Source organism: Heptranchias perlo, chromosome 20 (assembly GCF_035084215.1).
Source record: "Heptranchias perlo isolate sHepPer1 chromosome 20, sHepPer1.hap1, whole genome shotgun sequence".
NCBI lineage: Eukaryota > Metazoa > Chordata > Chondrichthyes > Hexanchiformes > Hexanchidae > Heptranchias > Heptranchias perlo.
In genome coordinates this window covers 43,953,823-43,974,334 of record NC_090344.1, presented here as the reverse complement: position 1 = coordinate 43,974,334, position 20,512 = coordinate 43,953,823, and the positions used below count along the sequence as shown (strand labels likewise).

General features: G+C 44.1%; 1 protein-coding gene across 1 annotated transcript in view; it reads left to right on the top strand.

The window, feature by feature from the left end:
- Window positions 1-6,051: 6,051 nt before the first annotated feature.
- The window catches only part of gnsb (glucosamine (N-acetyl)-6-sulfatase (Sanfilippo disease IIID), b), a 29,153-nt gene continuing 14,692 nt past the window's right edge, over window positions 6,052-20,512 (top strand). Inside the window, exons 1-4 of the mRNA XM_068001132.1 lie at window positions 6,052-6,385; window positions 11,811-11,870; window positions 12,910-13,113; window positions 14,971-15,036. Of these exons, the coding sequence (XP_067857233.1) occupies window positions 6,272-6,385; window positions 11,811-11,870; window positions 12,910-13,113; window positions 14,971-15,036 (444 nt within the window). The 5' untranslated portion in view covers window positions 6,052-6,271. The remainder of the gene's footprint in view (window positions 6,386-11,810; window positions 11,871-12,909; window positions 13,114-14,970; window positions 15,037-20,512) is intronic.

Below are 20,512 nucleotides of genomic sequence, written 5' to 3'. Positions count from 1 at the left end.
TGACCCAGCGACGATGAAGGAACAGCGATATATTTCCAAGTCAGGATGGTGTGTGACTTGGAGGGGAACGTGCAGGTGCTGTTGTTCCCATGTGCCTGCTGCCCTTGTCCTTCTAGGTGGTAGAGGTCACGGGTTTGGGAAGTGCTGTCAAAGAAGCCTTGGCGAGTTGCTGCAGTGCATCCTGTGGATGGTACACACTGCAGCCACGGTGCGCCGGTGGTGAAGGGAGTGAATGTTTAGGGTGGTGTATGGGGTGCCAATCAAGCGGGCTGCTTTGTCCAGGATGGTGTCGAGCTTCTTGAGTGTTGTTGGAGCTGCACTCATCCAGGCAAGTGGAGAGTATTCCATCACACTCCTGACTCGTGCCTTGTAGATGGTGGAAAGGCAATGGTGGAGAGTTCAAAATGATGATCGTGGTAAAAGTAAACTGGTACTTTTACTTGTAAATCAACAAAATCTAAATCAGTAAAAGCACAGCAGTAAACTTAATTGTAAGTATCACAATCTTTCAGCCTTAGTTGGGTTTTGCTGAATTACAATATAACAGTTTAACAAAGTAATATTCAATGTCCAAGATTACAGTATGGACTTATTTTGGACAATCCTTGGACAATCCTTAGCACAGACCAGAAAATTGATTGAATCTGATTCCGCATTGGAAAAATTGAACATGTTTTTTCATGCCCGAATTATTCACGTTCAAACAGGATGTTTCTTAAAAACATTTATTTTGAGGTCAGGTATTCTGAGTTGGTTCTTGCTGCTATTTCCAATGTTTCCTTCTATGACATTTCTAATTAATATTAGACTCAGAATATTTTTCTTATTGTGAGGGTATTTCCTCCCTCCCCTTTTTTATTTGGTCTTCCCAGGCCTTGCAACAACTACAGGCTGAGGAGGTGTGGGTGAGCAGCGCCCAGATCTTGACAAGTATCACTGAGCCAGCTGTAGGGATGCAATAGAGAAGATTGAGAGTGATTCTCCCTCCAACTTTCTTTCCCCTCTGTGGAGAAGTAAAGGAGGCTGTCCTCAATGCCTCCCCATCGAAATGTAATTGAGATTGGCGACTCAGTGTCGGCAGTCATAGATGTGATGTGTTCGTGCTCCAATACACTTCTGCATGGTACTGCCCACAAAAAGCTGCATTTCAGCTCTTAGGTCAGCATGTGAGAAATCTGAACAGAGCACGCAATATAATATTGGTCAAAGCAATAATTTCATGCAAGGAAAGACATATTAGTACTTTGGATTTGGGGCAGAGGGAGACAAGTTTTACAATTCCGAGTAAAATACCATTTTGTTTAATAATTTTCCTTGTCCAAATTCCTGCCCTCCTCTTTTGAAGGCAATGATTCTTGGTGGGGTACAGTTCCATGGGTCGCACCAATCTTTGGCCCCTCTTTGTGCCTTTCCCTAGTGACCATTCTTCGTGCTTGTGCCCAAACAATGAGTATTGCCAGCCTACTTGCCATGGGCAGCATCAAAGTCGAGCCAGATCCCATGCTTCCCAAAATCCACGCATATACTTTCCAGTGGGGGGTCGATGGGTAGTGAACCTTAGCTGTATTTTATTGCCTCCCTAGCCTAGGTCATTGAGACCAATTTCAACTCTGCTACTGGCTGAGATCACCGAATACAGCAAAGTAGTGACATCAAACATGAGACCTTCTGATCTTTTTGATTCAGGACTACAGGGGCCAGTGCATTTATGCATTGAACCATAATAAAAGCTCCACGTAATGTGTTTCCGTGGACATTCTCACAAAGGCCACAAAAAACATATTTCTTCAAGTGCAGGAAGATATCTCAAATCAATTTATATTCCAGGCACAAAACATCAGAAGAGGGAAAAGAGAGGATTATGGTGGGATGAGTCAAAGGCACAGTTAAAGAGAAGAGGTTTGAGGCAATTTTTGAAAGCAGGAAGGAAAACGGTGAAGAGGATAGAACTAGGCAGGGACTTTCAGAGGCTAGGGGCATAATGGCTTACTAACAGTGCAGTGGGGGGACAAAGAGAGGTCCAGTGTTAGAGAAGTCGAGGATGCATGCAACAAGACATAAAACTGGAGGAGATCACTTGATGGGGAGGGGAAAATTAAGCAATGAAGGGATTTGAAAGCGAGGATTAGAATTTTTTTAAGTCAATTAACTGAGCCACAAAGTGTTTGGGGGCCATGACAGTGCAAGATTTTGTGCAGATGAGGATGAGGGCTGTGGTATTTTGAGATGTAATGTGGAGGATTAATGTGGGCATGCTCACTTGGAGAGTGTTAGAAACGTTCAGCTTTGAGGTTTTGAAGGCGTGGACTAAGGTTTTTGCAGCATTGGGGTGCTGGTGGTTAGTGTTGTGGAGATGAAAGAAAGCAGTCAGCAACAGAATGGATGTGGGGGAAGAAGCTGAATTTGAGTTCAAGCAATATGTTGAGGTTCCAAATCTTCGAAGTCTGAGGTGGCAGTCAGGGAGGTTTATGGAATCAGAACCTGTCGGTACTGGGAAAAGGTCAAAAGGAATGGCATTAAAATAAAATTCAATAATAGACACCGTCATAGGGCATGCGATCTCAATACTCATATTCGCAGATCATATGCATGTGTACCTTAACCTTTATGTGCATTTGTTGCTAAAACAAAAAAAGTGTACAAATGTTTTTTGATTGTTGTGAGTGCTTTACTTTAACAACTGTAAACAATTTTACAACACCAAGTTATAGTCCAACGATTTTATTTTTAATCCCACAAGCTTTCGGGGGCTTTCCCCTTCCTCAGGCGGTGTGGAAATGACAATTTCGAATCCTTCGCATTTTAAGATCACATAACAATGCCTGGTGATTACTGCCCGTTGCCAAGGCAATCACAGTGAGCAGACAGAAAGGTGTCATCTAAAAGGCCACTGAAGAAACAACCCCCCCCAAAAAAGAGAGAGACAGAACGAAGACAGTCAATGACCCGTTATATTAAAAACAGATAACATTTGTTCGCTGGTGGGGTTACGTGTAGTGTGACATGAACCCAAGATCCCGGTTGAGGCCGTCCTCATGGGTGCGGAACTTGGCTATTAATTTCTGCTCGACGATTTTGCGTTGTCGTGTGTCTCGAAGGCCGCCTTGGAGTATGTTTACCCGAAGGTCGGTGGCTGAATGTCCATGACTGCTGAAGTGTTCCCCGACAGGGAGAGAACCCTCCTGTTTGGCGATTGTTGCGCGGTGTCCGTTCATCCGTTGTCGCAGCGTCTGCATGGTCTCGCCAATGTACCATGCTCTGGGGCATCCTTTCCTGCAACGTATGAGGTAGACAACGTTGGCCGAGTCACAGGAGTATGAACCGTGCACCTGGTGGGTGGTGTCCTCTCGTGTGATGGTGGTATCTGTGTCGATGATCTGGCATGTCTTGCAGAGGTTACCGTGGCAGGGTTGTGTGGTGTCGTGGACGCTGTTCTCCTGAAGGCTGGGTAATTTGCTGCGAACGATGGTTTGTTTGAGGTTGGGTGGCTGTTTAAAGGCGAGTAGTGGAGGTGTGGGGATGGCCATAGCGAGGTGTTCGTCATCATTGATGACATGTTGAAGGCTGCGGAGAACATGGCGTAGTTTCTCCGCTCCGGGGAAGTACTGGACGACGAAGGGTACTCTGTTGGTTGCGTCCCGTGTTAGTCTTCTGAGGAGGTCTACGCGATTTTTCGCTGTGGCTCGTCGGAACTGTCGATCGATGAGTCGAGCATCATATCCCGTTCTTACTAGGGCGTCTTTCAGCGTCTGTAGGTGTCCATCGCGTTCCTCCTCGTCTGAGCAGACCCTGTGTATTCGCAGGGCCTGTCCATAGGGGATGGCCTCTTTGACGTGGTTAGGGTGGAAGCTGGAAAAGTGGAGCATTGTGAGATTGTCCGTGGGCTTGCGGTAGAGTGAGGTGCTGAGGTGCCCGTCTTTGATGGAGATTCGTGTGTCCAAGAAAGAAACTGATTCTGAGGAGTAGTCCATGGTGAGCTTGATGGTGGGATGGAACTTGTTGATAACACGATAACATCAACAAGTTCCATCCCACCATCAAGCTCACCATGGACTACTCCTCAGAATCAGTTTCTTTCTTGGACACACGAATCTCCATCAAAGACGGGCACCTCAGCACCTCACTCTACCGCAAACCCACGGACAATCTCACAATGCTCCACTTTTCCAGCTTCCACCCTAACCACGTCAAAGAGGCCATCCCCTATGGACAGGCCCTGCGAATACACAGGGTCTGCTCAGACGAGGAGGAACGCGATGGACACCTACAGACGCTGAAAGACGCCCTAGTAAGAACGGGATATGATGGTCGACTCATCGATCGACAGTTCCGACGGGCCACAGCGAAAAATCGCGTAGACCTCCTCAGAAGACTAACACGGGACGCAACCAACAGAGTACCCTTCGTCGTCCAGTACTTCCCCGGAGCGGAGAAACTACGCCATGTTCTCCGCAGCCTTCAACATGTCATCAATGATGACGAACACCTCGCTATGGCCATCCCCACACCTCCACTACTCGCCTTTAAACAGCCACCCAACCTCAAACAAACCATCGTTCGCAGCAAATTACCCAGCCTTCAGGAGAACAGCGTCCACGACACCACACAACCCTGCCACGGTAACCTCTGCAAGACATGCCAGATCATCGACACAGATACCACCATCACACGAGAGGACACCACCCACCAGGTGCACGGTTCATACTCCTGTGACTCGGCCAACGTTGTCTACCTCATACGTTGCAGGAAAGGATGCCCCAGAGCATGGTACATTGGCGAGACCATGCAGACGCTGCGACAACGGATGAACGGACACCGCGCAACAATCGCCAAACAGGAGGGTTCTCTCCCTGTCGGGGAACACTTCAGCAGTCATGGACATTCAGCCACCGACCTTCGGGTAAACATACTCCAAGGCGGCCTTCGAGACACACGACAACGCAAAATCGTCGAGCAGAAATTAATAGCCAAGTTCCGCACCCATGAGGACGGCCTCAACCGGGATCTTGGGTTCATGTCACACTACACGTAACCCCACCAGCGAACAAATGTTATCTGTTTTTAATATAACGGGTCATTGACTGTCTTCGTTCTGTCTCTCTCTTTTTTGGGGGGGGTTGTTTCTTCAGTGGCCTTTTAGATGACACCTTTCTGTCTGCTCACTGTGATTGCCTTGGCAACGGGCAGTAATCACCAGGCATTGTTATGTGATCTTAAAATGCGAAGGATTCGAAATTGTCATTTCCACACCGCCTGAGGAAGGGGAAAGCCCCCGAAAGCTTGTGGGATTAAAAATAAAATCGTTGGACTATAACTTGGTGTTGTAAAATTGTTTACAATTGTTAACCCCAGTCCATCACCGGCATCTCCACATCATGGCTACTTTAACAACAACAGCTTGTATTGATTTAGTGCCTTTAACATAGTAAAACATCCCAAAACACTTCACAGAAGCGTAATGAGACAAAAATTGACATTGAGCCAAAGGAGACATTAGGACACGTGACCAAAAGCTTGGTCAAAGAGGTCGGTTTTAAGGAGCGACTCAAAGGAAAAGAGAGAGGTGGAGAGGTTTAGGGAGGGAATTCCAGACCTTAGGGACTAGATAGCAGAAGGCACAGCCGCCAATGGTGGGGTGAAGGAATTCGGGGATGCACGAGACTAGAATTGGAGGAATGCAGAGTTCTTGGAGGGCTGCAGGAGGTTCCAAAGATAGGGATGAGTGAGGCCATGGAGGGATTTGATGTCCATCACAACCAACAAACTAGATTGCAATCTAACATCTCACCTGAAACTTGGATCCAAGAAGTAATGGCTTTATAACTGTTTGCATTTATTTTAGATTTTTAAATAAAGGTTTTTAAAAAAATTTAAAATGGCCACCTGGTTGGGGAGGCGTGTTTGAGAATTGCTGAAGTTGACAGCGCTGTTTGGGTTAAACTCCTGATACATGTTGCACTGGCCACGCCCTTTATGCTAATGGGCGATAAGGGGGCGGGACGATACCTCCAACGCGATTGAGAGACTGAAGTATGTTTGGATCAGTTGGTTGGTTTGGTGACCTGTCAATTATATGCACCTCCTGTCGCTTTATTAAAACTGTGCGTGGTCAACAGCCATACAGAAAGTTTGTGAGAAGCAGGAAAACCGCAGCTGTTGGAGATAAATGTGTCTGATCACTACGTGTGCATACCGGCGTCCAGCTGTTATCCCATTCGGCTCTCCCTAAGAGTCTTCCGACTGCGGAGCTGCTGCTCTTCCTTCCGATATCATGAAGTTGGCAGCGTTTTTGCTCCTGATCCTATCTTGTTCGTTCGGAACCTGCGTAAGGCGGAATATCGTGCTGATACTAACGGACGATCAGGACATAGAGTTGGGAGGAATGGTAGGTCTCAAATGAACTGGCAGGTTGAACTTTCGCTTCTTTTGGCTGAGAATTACAAACATACTCGAACAGTAGCTTCAGTCCCTAGGGGCAGCCTCCCGCTTTTTTATCGCTCACTTCCAGTCCCTCTCTCTGCACTTCTGCATTTGACAGGGGGTCAGCATCTGATTGGTTGAGTAACTCTCGCAGTGGAGCTTACAAATTGAACCTCAAACTTTGACCATAACTGCATTGCCAAGTTTTTCTTGCTTCGGGTTTTCCGGGACATCAGACAATACATACAGTATGGAAACTTTCAATTATTATTGACATCCTTTAGGATGAAGGGTTCACACCTGAAACATTAAAATCTGCCTTTTCTCTTAGACAGTTGCTGACTGACATGCCCTGTACTTCCAGCATTTTGTTTTTAATTTCAGATTTTCAGCATTTGCGATGGTTTTCATTAGCTTTAATGTTTGACGTTGTTACTAATTGATAACTAAATGGTGGATAAGCTATATTTTCTCCTTTTGAAAAGTTGTGGGATGTTGATGGAAAATGAGCAAAGAAATAAAACATTAAACCAAAGGAATACTTATGATAAATGCTCCAGTTTATAGCATTAAACTGTGATCAAGTTCACCCCGCTCTTCAAATACCATTACTCACTGTAAACTGAACTGAGACCTTTTGGTGGGTGCTGATATCGAGTTGCTGCCTCTTGCCATTGTTGAATCACAGGTGTCTTTTAAATGATGAAGCGTACAATCTTTCTCACTCATCTTCATGTGGTTAACACAGTCACTGCCCTTGTTGCTTGTCCCCTTGTGTGTGTCTGATGCAGACTAAAAGTTAGTACATGCAATTCAGATGTTGCTGCAATTAAAATTTGTAATCTTGGAAGAAACTTCATGAGTTGTGTGTGATCACCCAACCAGCCAAATGAAGCAGTTTTACCAAGCCCCAAAATGATGGCCGATTAAGCGAGGTTTTACAGCCCTCCGTGTAAACAATGTAAGCTTTGCTTCCAGGGCTCTTTAAACTCAGACCAAAGACAGGTGCTGGAAACAAAGGGAATGCCTACTGGAAGGAAATATGTATTGAACTCCTAAGGGCAACTTTGAGCAATATGTTGGCTCCAAAGAGGTAGTTACTGAGCTTTGAATAATTGTAAACAATTTTACAACACCAAGTTATAGTCCAGCAATTTTATTTTTGCTTTGAATAAGATTATTAATATTTCCTTTTCAGTCCAGGAATCTGCTGGCCCAAATCTATAACATTAAAGCTGGGCAATGTGTAACTATTGTCAATTGAACTAAGTGTTCATTTTTTCAGCTCTTTATATTTATTTCCAAATAAAGAGCATTGACCCCTGATCATGAAGAATTTACTTTCTCACATGATATGGAAGTGGCCTTGTGACTTGCTCTGTGCTGAAGCCCAGTCACCATATGAGTCAGAAGTACTTCAAGTTTCTTCATTTCCCATTTTGTAGCTTAAGAAGGTTTTCTCTTAAATATTCACCATTGGATATGATCTTCTTTTGGGGCGAGAATTTGCTGGTGGAGTGGATTCAACACTGGCCTTCCACCTCGGATGCCTGTGAAGGTCATGCGTGTTAGCGTAGCTTAGTCTGTAGTACTCTCACCTCGGAGTCAGAAGATTATGGGTTCAAGCACCACTTGAGCACAACCAGGCTGTTAAAACAAGGCATTCTGCATAAAAGATCCTTTGGTACTATTCAAGGAGTTCTCCCACTATCCTGGTTAAACATTTAATACCCCAAATAACACCACTAAAAACTGATCATTTATCTAATTTGCTGTTTATAAGACTTCGCTGTGTGCAAATTTGGCTGCAGTGTTTCGCCTGCTTTACAACAGTGATTACAATGTCCTGAGGATGTGACAAAGAGCTATATAAATACACGTTCTTTAGGATTGGGCAGTCTCAATGAAAAACTGTTCCTAATAGATATGTCAACTTGCCATATTTAATGTGGAGAATCTGAGTTTGGGACTAAATTGGCAACGTTCCTCCCAAAAAGGTCACTGGATGGCTCATGTGTAAAATGGAGAAGGGTCACACTGGTGCAATGGAGGACCCTTCTGAGATTGGAGTTGAGGCACATTGTTTGGACAAAGGAGAAGCTTTACTTTGTACATAACTGTGCTGTACCTTACCTGGGAATGCTTGATGCTGAAATGAAGTGTTCCATTCCCAGCACTAATAACCTTTTTTGAGCACAAAAAGTCACAAAATGAAATCTCTCCCTTTCATTCCCCCCCTCCCCCCATTTCTTCTGTAGATGTGAAGTTTAGTTCCTACGAGTTGTGCCTATCCACACGGCCACATCCTGTCACTGGTGCAGTGCACTCGAGCTCTAACGGACAGCATATGTGCTCCAATCCTTAAGCAAGGCTTGAACCCCATAACCTTCCTGCTCAGAAATGAGAATTGTACCAACTGAGCCAAACTAGTCACATGTAAGATAAATACAGAATGAGATTGTTACATTTTTTAAAAAAAGATGATTTGAGAACCCTACATGTGAACTACTGGATGAAGCCTTTGTTTGCAAGAGAAAAATCCTTTAGCTGATAGAGTTCATCTAATCCTAGTGTTCAGTTACTTTGTTATCTATCCTCTCCCTCCAGTTCCTCAGTTACACAGGAATCCATGTTTGCTCTTAATTGCATTCCAGAGTGTTCCTGTTAGTGCTTCGATTGTTTGTGCTGTGGCTCAGGATGTTTTATTGAAGTTGTCTTTGCAATTCAGGCTTTTATTGTGGGTCTGAGGAATAGGTAGGAACTTCAAACACTTATCAACAACTGATCCGAATACAATGAAGCATTCTCCAAACTGATCAGCCTCTCAGCCCTGATACTCGGTAGGGATTGTCACTGAGCTATTGGGAACACAACCTCTAAACTGTACTTTCAAATGTTTTTGTCATTGTACTCTGTGTCTTAACCTCATTCAAGGGGAGGGAAATGCTTCAAGTGTATTTGTACAGGGTATTGGATGGTTGAGAGGGATGCTATGTGATGTAATCCCTTCCTAGTTTAGCTCTTAAACAAAAACTGAGGCCTTCTGTCAACAGACTATTTCAAAACTCCCCTTCTTTACTCTTTCCCCGCGCCCCGCCCCCCTCCCCAGCACAAAATGTCTCCCTCTATGCCTGCTGTTTTTTTGATAAGAACAGAAGTAGACAATTCAGCCCCTTCGGCCTGTTCTGCCATTCAATTAGATTATGGCTGATCTGTACTTCAACTCCATAAACTCTGAAGTACCATAGCTGTCAATTATTGTACCCTGTGCCCATTAAGTTAATTTACAATTGTTACTTTCATATTATAATTACTGTAAATCTGCATCCTCTGGTTACCGACCCTCCTGCCAGTGGAAACAGTTTCTCCCTATTTGCTCTATCAAAACCCTTCAGAACTTTCAACACCTCTATTAAATCTCCCCATAACCTTCCCTGCTCTAAAGAGAACAATTCCAGCGTCTCTAGTCTTTCTCCATAACTGAAGTCCCCCATCCCTGGTACCATTCTAGTAAATCTTCTCTGCACCCTCTCCAAGGCCTCGACATCCTTTCTAAAGTGTGGTGCCCAGAATTGGACACAATACTCCAGCCGGGGCCAAACCAGTGATTTATAAAAGTTACTCAAAACGGCAACTTTTTTAAAAGTTAAGTCAGTAAATTATTTGCAGTCAGTTTTGGCGGAGCCCTGAATACATATTTGGCCGACCTCAAAGTGATTTGGAGTGGGGTGGGGAGGGTCATGCTGTGCCACTGCAAGGTAAAGACACATTGTTTCCAACAGACTATTTTATTCTGAATTAGAGAGAACCACCTGAGTCCTCGCAGGCCTTGGCGTAATACCACAAGACTGTTATGAAGTGATGCTAGCCTTGTACAACTGCTGTTCTCAAGTAAAAGGCAGAACTATCTCTTGTTTTTGCAGTTTAGAAACGTGTTGACATTTCAAGTTCCACATGGTTACTCGGCACTGATACTGTGCTGATTTCCAAGGGTTGCTGTGTCTCTAATGCGAGGAAGTTACAGTTCAGTGTTTTCTTTCTGCTGTTTCATCACAGGCAAAGGAACTTGTAAACCCAGATATTTGATGCTGAATTTCCAAGGTTATTCGCATTACAAAGAGTATTGTGTTCAGATTTTTTATGTTGCTTTTTACTTTGTCCTTGTACATTAAATATTATCCAGCTGAAAATTACATTGGTGGTTATAAGGATGGGTGTAGACTGAGATCATCAAATACTTCACTACACACTGGACATGCTTCCTGTGTGGTGGCAGCGGTCCGTGGAAAACAGGTCAGTGTTGAATAGGGCAGATGGATGAAAATTCTGCAGTTTCTGATCAGTTTTGCAAATCAGATTATTGATGTAGAATTTTCTTTCTGAAGATTAAATGGGTGAGGTGAAGTCCTGATGAGTTTGATTGTGTGTGCTCTGTGGATGGACCAAGTTGGAGGGGCTGAATGGCCTCATGCTGTGACACACTGTGGTGCAGCAGTCGTAATCTGGATACTTGCAGTTATCTCCAGTGTCTGCAACACCACATTTTTGCATTCACACTGTTTCTTGAAACTGTAAACGGTGAGAATAAGTGGCAGTATTTGAAATGTTGTGCTTCTACATTTCATAAATGCACATTTGTCCCCATCCCCAATTTTATGGTTGAATGTACGGCTCTACATGATGATGTATCTATTTCAGATGATATTGCTCTCTTTAGTAAAGACTAGCATTTGGGTGGCAACAAAACATCTGGGACTCCAGGACTGTTGGTCTGATCTCTCAGCATTGATACCAGCTGCTTCCCATCTTCAGGAGTAATGCTATGAAATGATACTTTCTGTGACAGTGCTGAGGAGGTGGTTTCCCTTAGAGCCTTTGTCGGCAGCAGGTGTCAGAGCAGCAACATGAACCGGCCAGTGATGCAGGATTACTGTTGCTGTCCTATGAACCTTCCCCCGAGCCATCGGGGAGGTCCAGCAACCAGGTGAGTGGCAAATCATAACTTACAAACAGCCTGTGTGCAATACTTCGGGGCTGGATTCCATGGCACTCTGTGACCAGGGTATTGAAGTATTACTTCTGCTCAGTGTTTCTGTGGCATAAGTGTGGCAGAGCCTATCCCTGCATGTATCTACACTCAATAACTGCAGTTCAGTTCCCAGGTCTGAATTGATGATAAGATGGCAAAGACTTGTATTGTAATTTACAAAGTAGATGCAGAATTATGAAGTGGCACCGCGTTTACAAAAAATGCATATGAGTGATCTGTATTACAGGAATTCTCAACTTCTGCATAGTTTAGGTCCTAAGTTTAATCAGAGTAAATCCTGCTTCTGTAATGTTCTATGCTTGTGTAATGTCACTCACTGTGTCGTGTGCTGCTGTTTCAGACTCCCATGAAGAAGACTCTGGCTTTAATTGGAAATGCGGGGGTTACCTTCACCAATGCAGTAAGTAAACTCATTGTTACTGTGCGTCTTATCACTTGTTGGTTCACACCATTCAGTGGGCCGATAGCTTATGTGTGGTGTCTACTGCTTGATTCAAGTTCCAGGACCTCAGTGATCACTTTTGCTCAGCATGCACTGACCATTTGCTCAGATTTGCTACAACATGGCTTGGTACGGCTTCTATACCAATCGCCTGCCAACTGCTGTGAGCCCAAGTTAGCAGTGAGAAGTTGGGTGTTTTGAGAGGACAGATCTGTGATGGAGCCTTGTTTTTCCCGTATCTTGCATGCTGTAGCTCAATGGAACAGGTATATTGTATAGATGGTGTGCTCTCCTGTATGGTCTGAATGTACAGTAAGTGGACTGTGTTGCCAGCTATGCACGGTATGCAGGTGCTGTTCATCTATTCTTAGTGCAGCTTCTGGACGAAACATCACGTGGCAGCGGGAAGTGCTGTCGGGAGGCAAAGAGAAACTAGCAGTTACCTTGAAATGGTGCTGGCCAAATCTGGAAGGTCACTGATGGTGAGAGAGAACGGGTTGTGTTGTTGGAGGATGTGCTTTTCCCTTCTCTCTCATTCCTCTAAAACTCCAAATATATCGTTCTACACCTTCTTGCTTCTCCCTGCTGACTTGCTTTGTTGAAATCCAGACTCTTTGCACTATCCTATTTTTAATTCATTCTTTCCCATGACTTTGAGACTGTGCACCTCCTCACCTCCCTCAGTCTTTCCTTCTTTTACAATCGGCAGGCTTTTAAAACCCAAGCTTGAGGCCACCTGATCATTACCAGATCCTTTTGTTTATCAGTTTCTTTTGCTGGTGACCTGCACTATGGGCCTTCGCCGAGGTGTATGTGTTTTTAAAGTGAGATTAGCTGGGTATAATAGATTCAGCTTTTGCATCGTTTAGAAAAGTTAAATTGCCTTCCTCAAACACGGCAATGAAAGCTGTAACTGCTGGTTTCCTCTTAGACCTGTTGAGGTGAAATATAAGATGTGACTCTTCCTGCCGCTGTTATGTATTTGTTTTCTCCACAGTTTGTGGTCACCCCGCTGTGCTGTCCGAGCCGCAGTGCCATCTTAACGGGGAAGTATCCACACAATCACCTGGTGCGCAACAACTCACTGAATGGAAACTGCAGCAGTGTGCAGTGGCAGAAGGTCATGGAGCCGCAGGTCTTCTCTGTCTACTTGAAGAATCGAGGCTACCAGACCTTCTACGCAGGCAAATACCTCAATAAGGTAACACTGTTTGAACGAAGAGCTGTGCTCTGGAATTGGTTAGTCTGACAATGTGCCGCTTCATTTCAACAAAAGTTATCTCTGGGGCTCCCTGGACAATTCAGTTGGTTAAAGCAGGAAAGTCCAAGGCTCCATCTCCTGGTCGGAGCTGATTTTGGTGGTGGTAGGGGGCTATGATTGGTCTCAGTGCTAGTTTTGAGAGGAAAATTTAGCTCTGGTTTGTATCCAGCGACTCCTGCTGACAATGCATGTGTGTGGATGTTGGGTGAGAACGGGATTGGGTTTGCTGAGTTCTCGCCTCTAATCCAAACTCCCCCTTGTGGTCGAACAGCTTGCTGACACTTGCTAGCTCAACTCATGTGATGAATGGCCACTTGCGCAAAAGACTGGAAGGTGCCTGGCACCTGTGAAACCTTGCCCCAGCAGGAGTCAGCCCCTACAATTGAGGAGGGCAGAAAATCAGCAGAAAAATCTTAACATAAATGAAGGCTACCTGTGGCTGTAGCTGCATGTAATCTTGGGGCATTGGTGGTGTAGTATGTTGGAGGGATCAGGTTCAATTCCCTAGATCCAATGAGCTTTGAAGTCTTACACAATGAAGAAATTCTACCTGTTGCATTTTCAGCATCTTCAGAGCATAAAGGGTGATGAGAAAAGGCTCATAAGCCAAGCCCCATGCTCAGAAATATTGAGCAGATCAAACAGCGCAAATATTTGTCATGAACTGGTTGGGTAATCAAGGTTTGACGATGTTGGTTGCACTATCACAGTGATTCACAGGGTGGGGTGAGTTGCTGCATTGTGTATGTCTCTTTTTGAGGGAAAAGAGAGGTGTTTAAACATGCCAACACTATTGTGTGCACTTTGTCCTAAGTTACCTGTTTAACTAAGGTGGATTAATCTCCTTATTGACACACAGGTCATCTGCTAGCTTCACTCCTGGTGGTCTGCGCCCCCCCCCCCCCCCCCCCCGGACTTTGATCTGTGAGAGATATCACTGGGGCAATCAGTAATGTTAAGATTTGCTTTGTCATCTTTGCAACGCTGCTCATCCCATTCGTAAACGTTTAACTTCAAAGACTGTCCATGTAGGATGCAGTAATTATTTCTTCAAACACAAATGCAATTTAGAAGTAATTTGAACTCTAAACCTGTCTATAAACTCTACACTTTGAAATTAAGATGGAAATGAATGAAAAGGCCATTCAGCTAAATGATCCCTTACTTGGGTCTTTATATACCGGGCCCACCAGATTCTTCCCTCGTGCCATATTCTTGAGCCAGTGGCTCTGTAAATTATTCTTAATGAAAGTGAAACTGCAGCAGACTATCTGTAAATTGCTGCTCAATCTAGAAGCTTGTCCAGTCTGGCTGTAATGAAAGAGATTGACTATTGGTTGAGTTGGGTGGAGGTGGGCAGGGTAAGATCTATTTGATGCCTCAATCTGTAAATCCTAAATTTTATCTTCTTCTTTATGTCTGAGCTTTTATCTGCCTCCAAGTTGAAACCATTGTCCCAGATAAATGTTGTGGTAATGGTTAATGGTGGGGGTGGGGGTGGGGGGTAAATGTCTGAATTCTCTTTTTCCTTTTCTGTTTCCCTCCCCACCCACTAGGGTGGCAGCACAGTGTTACTATTCGACCAGGCCAGTGCATATTCAAGCCTTCAAATAAACCTATTCCCAGTTTACAGTCGCTACAGAAGCGGGAGGATTCCTTTCTGCAGATATCAACACTGCATTTCCAGTTGATGGACCGATGTTCATTTCCAGATGTTGTGACAGAGGTTGGTCACTTAGCTGAAGAATTTAGGCCTGATCTTTCCATATTGCTGATTGTGATTTTATTTTCTGATAGTATGGGCACCCTACAGTTGGTGGAACGGCCCACGTACCCATGGGCTGGGATCACTGGCATGGACTGGTAAGTGACAAGTTGTCTTTGTTTAGCAGAATTTGAATTGGGAGATTGTTTGAAAGGTTCAATAACCAGCTAAACCGCTTTTGAAATCCTCAGTCACTGAAAATGGGGTCTTTGGCCTTCAGTCATAATGGATCTGCACTCTGAAAATCTCTTTTTAAACTTTCCCTTCTCTTTCCAAAATTTTTCTCAAAACCTCCCTCTTTGACCTATCTCATGGTCACCTCCCGAAACTTTCCTTTTAACTTCAGTTTGGTGTTCCTAGTTTCTCCCCTTCTCTTTCTCTCCTCCCACCCCCCCCACCCCCCAACCCCCATCCTCTTTGTGAGGAGTTTTGGGCCATTTCAGTTTGTTGAAGATGATACAAGTGCGAGTTCTACTTCTTATCATTGTTGCTGCAATAATTGCCTGCCATTTGATGTGCAAAATTATTGCTGTTGATGTGTCAGTATGTTCAGTAATAGCTGACTGAAATTTACAATAACTAACTGGCAGAACAGCTGAAAATCTCCATACTTGGCAACGTCGAAAACCAGTAAACTGACTGATAGCTATAAAAACAGGTCGATTGCAAGTATACACACAAAGCATCATAAAGATGCAGTTTCCTCAACATTCCGTCATTTGTACAGTGGAAGGTTGTGAAAAAAGTTGCAGGGATTTTCTCTCCTTGAAGAAATTGTGGTACCCTACATCTGATTTTGTTAAATGTATACGGTTGCCTCCCCCCTTTCCCTCCATTAACACTTACCTCCTCCCCATTCCCCGGCTCCTACTGACACCGCTGTGGGGGATGGCATTCTGCTGCACACTATGGGCGGGAATTCTTGTAATAGTTTTATGAGATTATCTCTAATTCCCTTTCCACTGTGAGCAGCATTAGTTCGGAGCCCTGAGGGACCGACCCAGGAGTGAGCATAATTTTAGTCTGCACAAACTGACCCCGACTGCAAAATACTGATGTTCGCACAAACTGCGGATGGTTGCCATGTATCCATCTCTGCAGATGCTTCCCTTTATTGAGACCGATTTAATGTACGATCTGGCAGGATCTGAACTGTTTTCCATCACTGTTATTGTAAGCAGTGCTTTGTTTTCATGAGAAACACTTTACAGGCAGCTGGTAGTGTTGCCAGCTCTCAACTTTTTGTCTAACCAACTTAGCCATTCTTCCTTCCCAACAAGTTAATTAACTCAGGAAAATCAACTAAGGCAGACTTTTTAAATCACTGTGGCACGTTTGTGCCAATCTCCACCATGTGTTATTAACCATGCGATGATTGTTACTGACATTGGAAGTGGAAGCTGTGGATACTTCCAGCTGGGTGATTTGGGTTCACTAATTTTGATAAGCAGGCAGCTCAATGGAGGAAGACGTTCTGTCCTTCAAAGAAAAGGATTGGAAAGAGGAACCAGAGTTTAACTTCTGTAAGTTAATGCATTCTATTAAAAATAAGTGTCATGCATAGGAATCCAATTTAACTGAAAGAAATTTAAGATTTGGTGCTGGGATTCATTCTCATTTTATCAAACTGTTTTATCAAGGACTCAAAGATTCAATTAAATGTTTGAGTGGAACTATTTGTTTTAAAATTTACATCTATTAAAAATCCCATGTCCGTAGGATTATAGGAAGCCTCTGAAATTACTTATTAGTCCATGATAAGCACATGACACTATCCACCAATCACATCTTAACATGGGTCTATGCTAACCCCATTACGCCAGAGAACTCAAAGTCCCGTCCAAGTGCTCCAGCCTGTATTTTCACTCCTGACACGGGCTGTGGCACCAAATGTCCTTCTCCAATGCAGTGTATCTCTAATGATGTTTAACAGACCCTTGTCCCTCAAAAAAGTTACGACCAACATCAGTGATGGTGTAGATTGGCAGATGGTCTTGTTAAGAACATAAGAAGAACATAAGAAATTGGAGCAGGAGTAGGCCAATCGGCCCCTCGAGCCTGCTCCGCCATTCAATAAGATCATGGCTGATCTGATCCCAACCACAAATCTAAAGAACACAAGAAGTCGGAGCAGGACCCGGCCACATAGCCCCTGGGCCCTCTCCGCCACCCACAGGGCATTGACCGATCCGAACTCAGCTTCATGTCCAATTTCCTGCCCGCTCCCCATAACCCCTAATTCCCTTTACTGCTAGGAAACTGTCTATTTCTGTTTTAAATTTATCTAATGATGTAGCTTCCACAGCTTCCTGGGGCAGCAAATTCCACAGACCTACCACCCTCTGAGTGAAGAAGTTTCTCCTCATCTCAGTTTTGAAAGAGCAGCCCCTTATTCTAAGATTATGCCCCCTAGTTCTAGTTTCACCCATCTTTGGGAACATCCTTACTGCATCCACCCGATCAAGACCCTTCACAATCTTATATGTTTCAATAAGATCGCCTCTCATTCTTCTGAACTCCAATGAGTAGAGTCCCAATCTACTGAACCTCTTCTCATATGTCCGCCCCCTCATCCCCGGGATTAACCGAGTGAACCTTCTTTGTACTGCCTCGAGAGCAAGTATGTCTTTTCTTAAGTATGGAGACCAAAACTGTATGCAGTATTCCAGGTGCGGTCTCACCAATACCTTATATAACTGCAGCAATACCTCCTTGTTTTTATATTCTATCCCCCTAGCAATAAAAGCCAACATTCCGTTGGCTTTCTTGATCACCTGCTGCACCTGCATACCAACTTTTTGATTTTCTTGCACTAGGACCCCCAGATCCCTTTGTACTGCAGTACTTTCCAGTCTCTCGCCATTAAGAAAATAACTTGCTCTCTGATTTTTCCTGCCAAAGTGCATAACCTCACATTTTCCAATATTATATTGCATCTGCCAAATCTCCGCCCACTCACCCAGCCTGTCTATATCCCCTTGCAGGTTTTTTATGTCCTCCTCACTCTCTACTTTCCCTCCCATCTTTGTATCATCTGCAAATTTTGATATGTTGCACTCGGTCCCCTCCTCCAAATCGTTAATATAGATTGTAAAGAGTTGGGGACCCAGCACCGACCCCTGTGGAACACCACTGGTTACTGGTTGCCAGTCCGAAAATGAACCATTTATCCCAACTCTCTGCTTCCTGTTTGATAACCAATCCTCCACCCATGCCAGAATATTACCCCCAATCCCGTGATTTTTTATCTTAAGTAATAATCTTTTATGTGGCACCTTGTCGAATGCCTTCTGGAAGTCTAAATACACTACGTCCACTGGTTCCCCTTTATCCACCCTATACGTTATATCCTCGAAGAACTCAAGCAAATTTGTCAGACATGACTTCCCCTTCATAAAGCCATGCTGACTTTGTCCTATTAAATTATGCTTATCTAAATGTTCCGTTACTGTCTCCTTAATAATAGACTCCAAAATTTTACCCACCACAGATGTTAAGCTAACTGGCCTATAATTTCCAGCCTTCTGCCTACTACCCTTTTTAAATAACGGTGTTACATTAGCAGTTTTCCAATCTGCCGGGACCTCTCCTGAGTCCAGGGAATTTTGGAAAACTATCACCAAAGCATCCACAATCCCTACTGCCACTTCCCTCAAGACCCTAGGATGGAAGCCATCAGGTCCAGGGGATTTATCCGCCTTGAGTCCCATTATTTTACTGAGTACCATCTCTTGAGTGATTTTAATCGTATTTAGCTCCTCCCCCCCGAGAGTCCCCTGTTTGTCCAGTGTTGGGATATTCTTAGTGTCCTCTACTGTAAAGACTGAAACAAAATATTTGTTCAGCATTTTTGCCATCTCCATGTTTCCCACCATTAATTTCCCGGTCTCATCCTCTAAGGGACCTATGTTTGCCTTAGCCACCCTTTTTCTTTTTATATAACTATAGAAACTCTTGCTATCTGTTTTTATATTTTTTGCTAATTTCTTTTCATAATCTAACTTCCCTTTCTTAATCAATCCTTTAGTTACTTTTTGCTGTCTTTTGAAGAATTCCCAATCTTCTATCCTCCCACTAAGTTTGGCTACCTTATATGTCCTTGTTTTTAGTCGGATACTATCCTTGATTTCTTTACTTAGCCACGGGTGGCTGTCATTTCTTTTACACCCTTTTTTCCTCAGTGGAATATATTTATTTTGAAAGTTGTAAAATAACTCCCTAAATGAACACCACTGCTCATGTACAGTCTTACCCTTTAATCTATTTTCCCAGTCCACTTTAATCAATTCCGCTCTCATACCATCATAGTCTCCTTTATTCAAGCTCAGTACGCTTGTTTGAGAATCAACCTTCTCACCCTCTAATTGGATATGGAATTCAACCATGTTGTGGTCGCTCGTTCCAAGGGGATCCTTAACTAGGACATTATTAATTAATCCTGACTCATTACACAGGACCAGGTCCAAGGTTGCCTGCCCCCTTGTAGGATCAGTTACATACTGCTCAAGAAATCCATCCCTGATGCACTCAATGAACTCGTCCTCAAGGCTGCTCTGCCCAATTTGATTTGTCCAGTTAATATGATAATTAAAATCCCCCATAATTATGGCTGTTCCCTTATTACATGCCCCGACTATCTCCTGATTAATACTTCTTCCAGCAGAGTTGCAACTATTAGGAGGCCTATATACTACGCCCACTAATGTTTTTTTTCCCTTATTATTCCTTATCTCCACCCAAACTGTTTCATTATCTTGATGCTTTGTCCCAATATCATTTCTCTGTATTACAGTGATTCCTTCCTTTATTAACATAGCCACCCCACCTCCCCTTCCTTCCTGCCTGTCCTTCCTGATTGTTAAATACCCTGGCATATTTAATTCCCAGTCGTTGTCACCCTGCAGCCATGTTTCTGTAATGGCCACAAGATCATACCCATACGTAGTTATTTGTGCCGTTAACTCGTCCATTTTATTACGAATGCTACGTGCATTCAGATAAAGAACTTTCAAATCTGTTTTGTGACGCTTAGTTCCTGCTTTTTCCTTTTTTAACACTTTACCTATTACTCCATACCTTCTGTCCCTTCCTGTTACGCTTTCCTCTCTCTCCCTGCTCAGGTTCCCAACCCCCTGCCACTTTAGTTTAAACCCTCCCCAACAGCACTAGCAAACACTCCTCCTAGGACAGCGGTCCCGGCCCTGCCCAGGTGCAGACCGTCCGGTTTGTACTGGTCCCACCTCCCCCAGAACCGTTTCCAGTGTCCCAGGAATTTGAATCCCTCCCCCTTGCACCATTCCTCTAGCCACGTATTCATTTGAAATATCCTCCTATTTCTACTCTGACTAGCACGTGGCACTGGCAGCAATCCTGAGATTACTACCTTTTGAGGTCCTATTTTTTAATTTACCTCCTAACTCCCTATATTCTGCTTTTAGGACCTCATCCCCTTTTTTACCTATATCGTTGGTGCCTATGTGCACCACGACAGCTGGCTGTTCGCCCTCCCCCTCCAAAATGTTCTGTAGCCGCTCCGAGACATCCTTGATCCTTGCACCAGGGAGGCAACACACC